This window comes from Paramormyrops kingsleyae, chromosome 2 (genome assembly GCF_048594095.1).
Source record: "Paramormyrops kingsleyae isolate MSU_618 chromosome 2, PKINGS_0.4, whole genome shotgun sequence".
Lineage (NCBI taxonomy): Eukaryota > Metazoa > Chordata > Actinopteri > Osteoglossiformes > Mormyridae > Paramormyrops > Paramormyrops kingsleyae.
In genome coordinates, this window is record NC_132798.1 from 10,024,611 (window position 1) to 10,038,350 (window position 13,740).

The 13,740-nt window shown below is 41.6% G+C and overlaps 1 protein-coding gene across 17 annotated transcripts in view; it reads right to left on the reverse strand.

Annotated features, from left to right (window-relative positions):
- Positions 1-13,740, reverse strand: part of trpm3 (transient receptor potential cation channel, subfamily M, member 3) — a 123,946-nt gene that overhangs the window by 11,704 nt on the left and 98,502 nt on the right. For 5 of the 17 annotated variants that reach the window (XR_011984838.1, XM_072705262.1, XM_023803280.2 and 2 more), the window contains exons 10-18: positions 12,468-12,568; positions 11,851-11,985; positions 10,828-10,878; positions 8,369-8,404; positions 8,091-8,231; positions 6,051-6,080; positions 4,621-4,913; positions 3,549-3,777; positions 1,328-1,531 (exon numbers count right to left, since the gene is read on the reverse strand). Coding sequence is in view for 16 of the 17 variants with exons in the window: in XM_072705262.1 (XP_072561363.1) it covers positions 1,328-1,531; positions 3,549-3,777; positions 4,621-4,913; positions 6,051-6,080; positions 8,091-8,231; positions 8,369-8,404; positions 10,828-10,878; positions 11,851-11,985; positions 12,468-12,568 (1,220 nt within the window). In the remaining variant the exon portion in view is untranslated. Of the gene's footprint in view, positions 1-1,327; positions 1,532-3,548; positions 3,778-4,620; positions 4,914-6,050; positions 6,081-8,090; positions 8,232-8,368; positions 8,405-10,827; positions 10,879-11,850; positions 11,986-12,467; positions 12,569-13,740 lie in introns of those variants that run through there. The other 12 variants (XM_023803285.2, XM_072705246.1, XM_023803284.2 and 9 more) reach the window with 4 other exon arrangements.

Below are 13,740 nucleotides of genomic sequence, written 5' to 3' on the forward strand. Positions count from 1 at the left end.
CGCTTATCAACAATGTATTTTCGTTTGTCTATTTTAGAGGGCCTACATTCTTTGATCCTCTGCCTACAAGGGCCCCTGACCCTATAGGGCCTCTGATGGAAACATGGAGGGAGGGCGTTTGGCTGCCAAGGGCCCTTGAATTCGGGTGGTTGTGGTGGTGGTGGTGGTGGTGGTGGGGGTGGTGGGGGGGGGCTCGCGAACGTTTTGCCCAGGGGCCCACACAACCCATAATCCGTCCCTGCTGCTGGATGCTACGGAGGTCTGGCTTTCTTGGAAGGGAACACTTGATGTGTACTGGCATAACTTTGGTTTGAACATTGGGGGGGTTGAGAACTCTACCCATTTAAGGGGAGACATGATTATTGAGGGGGGGGGGGTATACCCTGCCACCCGTATTTTATGCCCATGGTTGCAATGCTTAACCTCTCAATGTTTTGTTAGATATCTTAGGATATTAGGATTATCAGCCTTGGAGAATCCCAAGAAAATTAGTTAGAATGCAGCTGATTTAATCAATTGTCAGATCAAAACAAAGGACTGGCTCAATTCTATTAATTTTCTTTGAAGTGACAGATTATTATCCATTTCTGCTTTAAAAGGAGGCAAATTGAGCAAAGCTGAGCTGCAGTACAATTTATTCCAGGTGTGGAACTACTGTATACAGATGTGGTATAAATCAATTTCCCTGGTTTGGGCTATGCAGACACATGCGTGACCCTAGCTTGGTCTGCATAGCCAAACGCATGTGTCTCATTTGGCCAGGGCAGATGGACACATGCGTCTGATTTTGTCTGCAGATGGATAGGCGTTCACCGTATTCAGATGCATACTGATACACAATACTGTACCTCTGCGGAAACAGCTCTAGGTAGAAGTTGGCAAGAGAAACAGATAAACCAAAACCACAGTGAACAAACAAAGACAAAGTCTGGAGGGTTGGGGTTTGGAGGGAACCATTGCGCTGTCCACATTAAATAAACTATTGAAGTGGAAAATGTTTGTATGTGCTGCTCTCATAGTGGGGAAAAGGGGACTTTAAATATGCATATTTATTTGAAGAGTGAAGAAAGAGATGGCGGTGTGCACCAGGGTGGGAGGAGGTCCCGGGATATGAGTGCAAAGCTGGGCCCTCAGGCCCGTATTAGACGTGGTTTGTGTGTTTTTTAAGTGGAGGTAAGGGAGCAGGGCTGGAGAGTGCTTGGTGTGGGAGATGGGAGTGCTGGTTTGTGTGGTTTCATGGGGAAAATGGAGGCTGCGGTAGGTGTGTGGACCAGAGAGGGGCCCACGGTGCAGGAAGGAGGAGGGGGGCTGAGGTGGGTGCTCTCACCACGGAGTTGTACTGTGTGCCACAGTAGGACCTTACTGTGAACTCCATGTCCTCCTCCTCTTTCTCCTTGACTTGTTTCTCCGGCTCCTCCACGTCCTTCTCCTGTAAGTTGGACTCCTGATCCTGAGGCATGTAGGACAACTCGTCCTTGTTCTTAAACTCCAGACTCAGGATGGAAGGGGGTAGAAGAAGCCCCAGGATCACCTGTGTAGGTATAATGATGCAGTAACCTACCCAGATTACCTTCCACACCACACTGAATAGTTAAGCAGTTAAATCAATTAATTATAGAAGAATAATGAGCAAATAAAAACAGGTCACCACGTTAATAAACTGAATAACTAAAGACAGTACAAAATGTATCCACTAATAAATAAAAGCACAAGTTAATGTGAACGTTCCGAAAACTATATGAATTCCATATTGACAAATGACATAGAATCTTGAGTTGATTTGTATTTCTTCAGAAGAATGGGATTCATGTTCCCACATTAAAAAACACTCTATTATTAATGTAGTCGGTTAATGAAGTCTGGATGAGTCTATAAGGAGGAGCAATTAAAATAAGATTAGTTGAGACAATTCTATGACAGAATAGAACAGCAAAGGCTATGAGGCATGTTGATATGCAAGAAAAGTGAAGGTTCATTGCCAGCTGTAATCCATCGTTATAGTGAAGAAAAAGACCAGTACTCAATGATGCACTACTCTACTTCTACATAAACGTAGTATGAGTGAACATTGAATTGCTTAGCTAATGCTTTCAAAATTTCTGCTTGATTTCGGCATTTCAGGTTAAGCTCAAGCATTCCACTGAGCCGGAATCATATGCAGGGAACTGGAATGCAAGATTAAGTTAAATAAGTACGTATCTAAAAAACACACACACACCCCAACTATCTGCAGTCTGTTTTCTGCACACTTGCCATGGCAACCTGCGGTATGATATACCATGTTACAGTCCTAGAAGGTCACAACCGCCTCTGTAATTTTTCAAAGAAATTAATCAATTAATGGAGATCAAACTGTGACGAGCTGGCTCAGTGCTCTGGAACGAACAATGCAGTCTCAATTATTCACTTATTATTATTGACTTTAGATGACTGTCCTGAAATTGACCTTTGACTCTAGGGTGGGCAGTAATGACTGCTTAATAGCATATTTCTGGTTGGACACAGCACAGGTCCAATTTCCTGGAAGGAAACAGCACAGGCCCTACTTTCAGGGAGCAAATAACACATGTCCTGCTTCCTGGGAGGAAACAGTATAGGTCCTACTTCCTAGAAGGAAACAGCACAGGTCCTACTTCCTAGAAGGAAACAGCACAGGTCCTACTTCCTAGAAGGAAACAGCACAGGTCCAATTTCCTGGAAGGAAACAGCACAGGTCCAACTTCCTAGAAGGAAACAGCACAGGTCCTACTTCCTAGAAGGAAGCAGCACAGGTCCAATTTCCTGGAAGGAAACAGCACAGGTCCAACTTCCTAGAAGGAAACAGCATAGGTCCTACTACCTAGAAGGAAACAGCACAGGTCCAATTTCATGGAAAGAAACAGCACAGGTCCTACTTCCTAGAAGGAAACAGCACAGGTCCAATTTCCTAGAAGGAAACAGCACAGGTCCAATTTCCTAGAAGGAAACAGAATAGGTCCTACTTCCTAGAAGGAAACAGCACAGGTCCAATTTCCTAGAAGGAAACAGCACAGGTCCTACTTCCTAGAAGGAAACAGCACATGTCCAATTTCCTAGAAGGAAACAGCATAGGTCCTACTTCCTAGAAGGAAACAGCATAGGTCCTACTTCCTAGAAGGGAACAGCATAGGTCCTACTTCCTAGAAGGAAACAGCACAGGTCCAATTTCATGGAAAGAAACAGCATACGTCCTACTTCCTAGAAGGAAACAGCATAGGTCCTACTACCTAGAAGGAAACAGCACAGGTCCAATTTCATGGAAAGAAACAGCACAGGTCCTACTTCCTAGAAGGAAACAGCATAGGTCCTACTTCCTAGAAGGAAACAGCATAGGTCCTACTTCCTAGAAGGAAACAGCATAGGTCCTACTTCCAAGAAGGAAACAGCACAGGTCCTACTTCTAGAAGGAAACAGCACAGGTCCTACTTCCTAGAAAGAAATAGCACATGTCCTACTTCTAGGATGAAACTCCCTGGGAGGAACAGTAAAGGTCCTGCTTCCTGGGAGGAAGCAGCACTGGCTCTGCTCACCTTTAGACCGGAGTTCTTGCGCATACGCAGTCGGCCCATCCACATATCTGTCAGGAGCATCTGGCTGCAGGTGTGTGCGATGAAGTCTCGGTGCTTGGCTGCAACAGCCAGCTGCAGGCAGGTGGCATTGCTCCAGTTCTTCAGCTCATAGGTGAGCAGCTTCATAGCCATCTGCTCATCCTGTTTATAGGACTGGTCAAGAAGCTCCACGGCCAGCTGACCGAACTCCCTGGGGAACCACAAGCAGACACACGCAGGCACGAAAATAACTCCTGTTAAACAACAAAGGTATGTAGGCAAATAATGTCAACACACAAAATGTGAAAGTTATACACAGTAATGGCAGGATTCTCTAGGAATAAAAATTGACTATTAAATATGAATACAGTTGCGCAAGTGATAGCCTTGTATTATCAGTATAGATGTATAAATATTAAATTGAGCAGACTGGAATGGAAATGGCTATTACTCTCAAGTAATTCAAGCCTAAAACATGATGTGTAAATGTGTATATAGAGTTTTATTTTGCGTGAAAAGCAATCCTAACCAGACATTCATCACTGAAATCACAGCAGAGCAAGAACAAAATTGAGAAACCGAGAAGAGATGTTCTTCTCTCATTAAAGGGTTTGGACAGTGACGAGGTCAGTCGAAAAAACTGCAGGGTACACAAAAGCAAATTATAAGCAAGAAGCAAAACTCCGAGATGGTAACTGTAGTGAGGGTGGGGACTCTTGGATATAGGGGATACGATTCTGGGTACGTTTGCAAGGGGTCAGAGGAATAAGAAACGAATATTTATAGCACTAATACAACAAGGAACCTGTAAATTGAAAGAGAAGAATTCTGGACCCTGTTAAAAATGGCTGCAGCTTAGAAGGCTCCGGTCATGCTGCTCCGTAAGAATCTTCATGCTATCAATCAGTAGCAAACAGACCATGTACCTCTAAAAACCAAGCCCTGTAGCATTACCAGTGATTTTAATTAGCTGGTTTGGATGACCTTTCACAGTGGGGATAAACAGTTTTACTCTGCATCATGTATGTGTAGTCATGTGAAGGAGGGACGCCACCTGGAGTTGCGGTTGAGTTCCTGCGAAATGTCGTCAACCATGTCATTCTCGGACGCCTCATGCGCCATAGCCTTGCAGAGTTTACATGCAACAAGGGCTTTGGCCATGGCTTCCTCTCCATGCTGCCAAAAAAAGAGCGCCATCTTCTGGCGCTTCAGCAGAACTGCCCACACCATCAGCTCATGGAATGGGAAGGGGAAGTGATTAATCTCTGGGTCATCCAGATCAATATCCACTTCCTCTTCTCTCTTCCTCGTTGTCTTCTGTCTGCCTCTCCTGATTGGCATGTCATCCTGTAGCCAGCAGGAGCAGATTAGATTTTTATTTTTTGTGATTTTTAATGGCTTGATTTCTGTGTTTATAGAAGAAGAAATCCATTTCATAATTATCTTTTACAAATATCAGGATAGCATTATCATTACAATAACAATGTACAGAGAAAATCCACGGCATGTTTTTTATTTTCGTTCAAAGATGACTGTACACAAAGTAGCACTTAATTACTTCTCATAAATGATATAACCACCTCCCCGTGCTTACACACCTAGCATGAGGATCAAAATGTCTCTCAATTTTAAAATGACCCGAGAACAGCTTACTGTCAACTCAATGCAACAAAGAAGCTGGATCTGCAATTAACCTGCTGCTGGTTTTTAGAAAACAGTCACTTAAAGACTAAAACATGATGAATCTGAAACCCTGAAGGAGAATCTTTTTCCATTGATGCAAGCATCACAATGACAGTATGTAGCTTTAATAAGCTGAACACGTCGATTTAAAGAGATCAGCCATGGATGCATTTGGCGGCAGTGGGTACTGAGCCTCGCGATATAATGATGAGTTGCAGCACGGATGAATTCCCCCCCCCCCCCTACGATGGCTTCCCATACAAATTACAAAGCAAATGGAAACTGACATAGGTCTGGTTTCGCAGCACGATTTCCACAATTAAAAAGAGAGAGAAAAATAAAATCCCTACATGTACCATTTGTACACGTTCATATGTATGAGATTAGCGAAAGAGATATATACAGAATTATTAAAGCTTTGAAAAAGCATTTCCCAGATGGTAGGAACACAGAGATAGAATCTTCATTTAGCCCATTACTGGTAGAAGCATTCAATTTAAACTGCAGGCAACTATGTGAGGTAATTTTAACTGGACATTTCACTGAAGGGAGACCACGGTATGGACCTTTTCTGCACAACCAGCATCCTAATTACCGCCTGCCACTGTCATGCCAACATGTAATAATATATTATTGTCCCTTACGTGTGCCCAGCGCATATTAACATTTTAATGCATGATACTGCTTAGCTTTTCTTCCAAAGCTCCAAGCGTAGCATAAAGTGATATTTGCCATCTCACATGCTGCTATTCTGAGGATTGTGGGAGAAAGCTAGGTTAGGTTAGCTTAACCATCACCTACCTCCATTCCTAAGAGCTTCAGTGCTTTTGGCTATTGAAGAGAGAAAGTCAGAAAGAAATGTTCAAGAGTGTACACATTGCACTTCACAAGAAAGATTAAATATTATTATAGCAAACAACTCATAACCCTTTACAAGGATAAATTAAATAAGAACATTTAAAGTAAATGGCAGAGGATCTCCTTATGAGGCAAGATTATCTCCTTCAGGTTGTGTTTCCTGAGGGTCTGTGTTTGTATGTCTGTGTGTCAGTGTATCCCTTTAATCAGATTAAATTTCATTCTTTTATTGACGTATATCAGACAAATTAAAAACTTTCTCTCACGCATGAAGAGACTGCTTGATAGGATCAAATAGCAAAGCAAATTTCCAAGCTTAGAATTTACAACTACTAACATAAGGTGTGTGTGTGTGTATATATATATATATAAATTTTATAAAAGTATATGGGCAAAAGAATTTACATATCCTATATATATATATATATATATATATATATATATATATATATATATATATATATATACACTCACCTAAAGGATTATTAGGAACACCATACTAATACGGTGTTTGACCCCCTTTCGCCTTCAGAACTGCCTTAATTCTACGTGGCATTGATTCAACAAGGTGCTGAAAGCATTCTTTAGAAATGTTGGCCCATATTGATAGGATAGCATCTTGCAGTTGATGGAGATTTGTGAGATGCACATCCAGGGCACGAAGCTCCCGTTCCACCACATCCCAAAGATGCTCTATTGGGTTGAGATCTGGTGACTGTGGGGGCCATTTTAGTACAGTGAACTCATTGTCATGTTCAAGAAACCAATTTTAAATGATTCGAGCTTTGTGACATGGTGCATTATCCTGCTGGAAGTAGCCATCAGAGGATGGGTACATGGTGGTCATAAAGGGATGGACATGGTCAGAAACAATGCTCAGGTAGGCCGTGGCATTTAAACGATGCCCAATTGGCACTAAGGGGCCTAAAGTGTGCCAAGAAAACATCCCCCACCCCATTACACCACCACCACCAGCCTGCACAGTGGTAACAAGGCATGATGGATCCATGTTCTCATTCTGTTTAAGCCAAATTCTGACTCTACCATTTGAATGTCTCAACAGAAATCGAGACTCATCAGACCAGGCAACATTTTTCCAGTCTTCAACTGTCCAATTTTGGTGAGCTCGTGCAAATTGTAGCCTCTTTTTCCTATTTGTAGTGGAGATGAGTGGTACCCGGTGGGGTCTTCTGCTGTTGTAGCCCATCCGCCTCAAGGTTGTGCGTGTTGTGGCTTCACAAATGCTTTGCTGCATACCTCGGTTATTTCAGTCAAAGTTGCTCTTCTATCAGCTTGAATCAGTCAACCCATTCTCCTCTGACCTCTAGCATCAACAAGGCATTTTCGCCCACAGGACTGCCGCATACTGGATGTTTTTCCCTTTGCACACCATTCTTTGTAAACCCTAGAAATGGTTGTGCGTGAAAATCCCAGTAACTGAGCATATTGTGAAATACTCAGACCGGCCCGTCTGGCACCAACAACCATGCCACGCTCAAAATTGCTTAAATCACCTTTCTTTCCCATTCTGACATTCAGTTTGGAGTTCAGGAGATTGTCTTGACCAGGACCACACCCCTAAATGCATTGAAGCAACTGCCATGTGATTGGTTGATTAGATAATTGCATTAATGAGAAATTGAACAGGTGTTCCTAATAATCCTTTAGGTGAGTGTATATAGTATATATAGTCGGGATTGATTTATTGATTTATGTTTTCAATCAAAATTAATTATTGTATTAAATTCAGATCTCCATATTTAATGTTTCAATTGGTATTTGTGCTTCACAGGGGGGGGTGAATTTTTAAATCTGAAGTTATCTTAGCATTAATTCTTAAATCATAGCTTTTATAATGTGTCAGGAAACTGAGATTAAGAGATAAACTGCTGCATAATTTCTATTACACATCAGGGACATTAATATCTCTGGAAGTAACCTCCAAATGAGTCTGCTTTAGAAAAGAAGCAATAACCCACTCACTCTCTTGGGGCCGAAGAGATTGTGATAAAGAGTTCGAAACCTTTTCCTGGTGTAATTGCAGCGGTAGGCTCCCCCCATCAAGTACTCAATCACCAGGCCGATGTCAATCAAACTGATGCGATAGTCTGGTGGCAGGTTGCCCTGGAAACCAGGAGTCCATTCAGATACACTGGACTTGCACGACTACCAAACTTTTATGTCCAATGATGGAAAAAAAAATCAAACAACTGCAAAGCAAAATTAGCTAAACTGGAAAAAAACGTTATTAGCTGATTCACCTTGAAATAGATCCAACTGAACCCTGGATATTCTTGCTTGGAAAGAACACACAAGGTCAGTGAGAAAGAACGCATGATATGGGAAAAACATGATGACACTGAAATCCCACAAAGATCCCTCCTTAAGTAAGACAAGTGTTACTTTATGTGGCTCTTGGAGGTTCATTGTAGTCACACATTTGGGCACATTTGAATGTGTAATTTAGGATAAGGCTTTACAGGATTTCAGCGCTTAGAGGTCTGGAAGAACAAGGTACACAATGAAAATTCATACTTAAGGAGTTCATGGCTTGGAGTACATAAAACAGAAGCTGACACAGACAAAGAGAGTAAGTGACAGCTTGGGTATTAGTGACCATCCTACCTTTCACTGTGTACTTGTTGTGCCTGATCCTCGGATAATAATATTAATATTAATATTATATTAAATATGGATAATATGTATAACGAAATTTGTTTATATTTAACCTAAAGGATGCTCCTCTGAATCGTTAGAATATTAAGATTTATTTGAGAATAGCCACTTTTGACCTAGTCTCACATGCACAGCAAAGAGGGCGTGCTAACAAGCTAATGCGACTAAAATGTGATTGTCTACTGATTTATGCAGCATACAGTAAGAAATTAACTTTGAACAATATTTCTTGCAATTTGTTTATATTTAACCTAAATGATGTTCCTCTGAATCGTTAGAAGATTAAGATTTATTTGAGAATAGCCACTTTTGACCTAGTCTCACATGCACAGCAAAGAGGGCGTGCTAACAAGCTAATGCTACTAAAATGTGATTTTCTACTGATTTATGCAGCATACAGTAAGAAATTAACTTTGAACAATATTTCTTGCAATTTGTTTATATTTAACCTAAATGATGCTCCTCTGAATCGTTAGAAGATTAAGATTTATTTGAGAATAGCCACTTTTGACCTAGTCTCACATGCACAGCAAAGAGGGCGTGCTAACAAGCTAATGCTACTAAAATGTGATTTTCTACTGATTTATGCAGCATACAGTAAGAAATTAACTTTGAACAATATTTCTTGCGAGCATATAATGTTAGTCTTTTGATTTAGAAAGCCGAGAATCTAGAGAATTCCGCTGTAAATGGCATTGTCATTGACAGCGTGGGTACGCTATCATGCACCAACCCCAAAACTACCAGGCACCACAAATACTACCAGTAAAGGGAGTTTGTGAAAAGCTATAGGCACAGAGCAACTAACACAAGCAGTGAGACGAGGAGATACTACGACACCCCCACAAATGGCCTTCATGCCTCCATACTCCAGTACTGGGCAGCAAATCAAAGAGCAGAAGCAGCTTGCAGTGTACATACTGGGGGGGGGGGGACACCGGAGGCTGGGGATAAACATATAACAGGTGCAGGGTCGAGGATTGTAAGGACATGACAAAACACGACGAGCCCCGAAAGCACCAGCAGGGTGCGCTCCTCGGTACTGGGGAGTCTCCGTGTAAAACGGGGGGATTTAAACATTGTGTGAATGGCAACCATGTGAGCTCGGAATACCCAGCTATCCTTGCCTGTGTACTAATCCGGCACAGTGTAAGATGCTTCTCATAGGCTTCCAGTTTCATTCACTTTTTACATAAGGAGATTACAATAAAATAGCATGGACAGAACTGCAAGTACCAAACTATGATTCATTATGTACAGAAGACCTTCCACACTGCTACATATCCGCCATTGCTGGCCCAGAAGAACAGGTGCATTTTTAAAATTACATTTACATTCATTTACACTCATTTATCTGATGCTTAAGGCTCATTTATACATCTGCATAGGATGTCCACACTCGTTATGGCTTTGGTCCTGCGTAGTCACGCACCTGACACTGCAGCCTACGCCTTTGGCTGAAGCACACCTTTCCAGATATGTGGCGCCGGGCATCAGGCTGCAGCGTAGGTTACAGTGTAGGGCACATGGCTACGCAGCTACTGACAGCATAGATGCTACGCAGAAGCATGGATCAGCTTCTTTCAGCAGAGGGAAGGGGTATAATTTATGTGCGCTAACTGGGAAAAATACCTCAATTATCTGTGGTACTGCACACAAACTGCAGACGATAAAGTATCTTTTTTCATCTGCTCCATGCCACATAAGAAAAGTTCTGCCAGATGCTGAACGTGAGCTATATTATCTATCCACAGTCAGTCCTCATGAAGATTGCAATCTAAATACAGAATGCTGGTGCTTCAGGGTTTTGTGGAAAATTATATCAAGCTGACTTTATGGTACAGAATAAAAAAAACAAGAGTGTATAAATCAAGAAAAATAAACAGTCAGCTGTATTTTCCAGCAGTTTTAGCAACATTCAGAACGACAGCTTCCTCCAATGGAGATGACTAAGACCTACAGTGCCGCAGCTAGAGATTTGCTCCACAAAAGCACTAAATGGAAAACTTACTGGCACAAAATACATAGAAGAAAACAACTGTACCTTTTTGACATCTCTGACCAGATGGTACAGTGTGTTTGATGGTCCGTGTCTCTGATAAAGACAAAAGAAATTATTTAAAAATAGGGAAAAGCTGCAGTTTCAAATTTATTCTAAAAATAGTTCGATCATCTCTATTTCTTGAGTCCAGCGGTTTCATTAAGTTATTGGAAAAAGGTGATCCCTTTGGAAAACACGGTTTCCGATTCTGCGGCATCGTTTAAACGTGTCAATTGTTGCCTAATGAGGCCCTAGTGAAGGTAGCCTTGCGAGTATCACGCTGTAGCGTCACTCTTGGCCCACAAAAGGCAGCTAAGGGAGCTAAGAAAAATGGATAGATCAGAGAATAAAGAACTGAGGTAGATAGCGGATAAAACACAAATATATGAAAGTATAAAAAACCTGAAATTATATCATGTAGATAAACAAAGGCAAATATCAGCCTAAGAATACATCAATGCGATTTACCTGCCTATGCTCAGAGGTGCACATTAAAGCACAAAACCAAACTGGTAACACTTTATTTAAAGCACTCATGTATAATGCATTATACATACCTTTATAATGCATTATAATGCATTCATAAAGTATTATAAACTTGTATAAAATTATGCATCATGACTGTCTTATGAAGCTCTTATCTATAATGCACTATAGGTACCTTTATAATGCAGTACAAAGCATCCTTAATGCTTATACTACCCATTATAATGCATTATGAATGCATCTATATGTATTATATATATGAGCTTCACCGTGCATTCATAATGCCTAATAAACATGGCTATAATGTATTATGCCTTTTTATTACTATTTATAGCCGTAATTATAATACTTTATGAACGCATTATTATGCATTATGAAGGTATCTATAATGCATTATGACGACTGCTTTAAAGTGTTACCACCAAAAAACAAGTAATAAGTAAAATGAGAGTGAGCGATAGAGAGAGAGAGAGAGAGAGAGAGAGAGAGAGAGAGAGAGAGAGAGAGAACAGCAAGAGGTCACCATGTGGGCGGAACTACCGTGTTGTAGAGCTCCTCCAGCCTGGAAAGAGTCAGGAAGCGGTGCATGCTGACCCCATTCTCAATCAGCAGCTTCACAAAGTCCACCCTGTCCAGCACTAAGGCATCCAGCATGGACTGCTCCAGGGAACCCACCTGCAGACCAGAAGCAGCCATGTCACATCCTCATAGTATTCTGCATGTATCAGGAGGAAAGGGATTTCAGCCACTGGGTTTGCAGTGTTATTTTGCTTGTTTAAATGGCCCTTGTTAATGACTTAACAGTATTACAGAAAGTAATGGAGTGTGACTCGATTATCAGAGACATATGTGAAGTCGATCTGGGCAAGTTACTTAACTTTCAGTATTTATGTAAAATCATGGAAGTGGAGAACAGGAATGATTCAAGGTCTATGTGTAGTTTTCTATAAGTAAACAGTATATATAAATACAGCAGATATAGGGTATTCCTCATAAACAACAGAGCACACATAATGTATATATCAAGCATCTGAATTTTCATTTAATGACTGTCAAATAGATCATTATTTCCAAACAATAAGTCCAGAGCACTCCTTGTGTCTGCCTTAGGTAGAGGGATGTATGACAATGGGGGGGGCTGGGGGTCACTGTATTACCGGCCACTGCTGTCCATAAATGAAGATCTGGCTCCTGGCAATATCCACCCTGTTCCAGGCCAAAGCCAAGCTTAACTGATCAGGGGCTGATGCGTTGGCTCCTATTAAAGAAATAGTGGGAAAAAAAGGAAGTATTTCACTGTAAAAAGCATTCATGACTTTATTACCACATTCCTAGTGACCGGAATTTAGAAACCTATGAAAGCATGCTAAAACGAGAACAACTTCACATCATTTAACATCTCACATTTAAATGGTCTTCTAGAGGCGGTTTCATGAGATGGCCCATGTAGATCTATCCTTTGCTGGCACAGCCCATCAATTGTAGAGTCATGAGCTCTCCTAGATAGCACAGCTGATAGGATAATGACGTGCACTTGATCTACTACTTAGCAGATACTTGTCTCAGGCATGGAGCCTCTAATTATACAACAAGAGTCATGACGGGCCTTTTGGGTTCTGTAAAATATGCTCATTTCAACAGCTTTCTAAAAAATGTTGCTACCATTGAATGTGGAGCAGCACATAATTTCAATGGTGTGGTTGTGTTAATTTAACATACGAGTCCTTCAGGACCCAAACAAACACCCTCTGTGACACATTAACGCTGCCAGATTTTCTGTGTTGCCTCTAAATAACGTTACGCTAAATGGCACTTCAGTCCGTTAATTTTCATAGGTCTCCGGCAGCCGAAGGCCTGACGAAACACTGACTCTCACGGCCAATCAGAAGACGGGACATGCCGCTTCCCTCCAGACAGAGGGCACTGCTTCATAAATTTTCCATTCCCTCGCTGTCCAAAGTTGACCCAGAAGCCAGATAACTTATGCTGGGCCCACGCCACTGTGGTGTCCAAAGGGAACCTAGTGGGTGAGTGTGGGTGGAAATCATTAGCAAGTGTCAGCATATCTGTGCTGGACAGGGTGTTGGACGGTTCCCATTGTACATCTGTATCCCAAGGCAGGTGTCAAAAGGGCTCTATGCCACTCATTGGGAGGGACTAAGACAAATTACTGATCACAGCAAAGGTTATCACACTGTCCATATTTCTCTTTTCAACGCACTGCAAGGTGCTGGGTTTTTTTTTATTACTGGGGAGAAAGAAACAGAGAAATTGGAATGTGAGATAAGACAAAATGCCTTTTCTCTATTTTTCTTATAGATTCATCGTAAACATGGACAGATAAGAGGATAGAGGGCGGGCGAAAGCAGTTTTTATCTTGCTAAAAAAGGAACGCTTTTCATAGCTCGGACAGAATGCCCTCACCCTCTC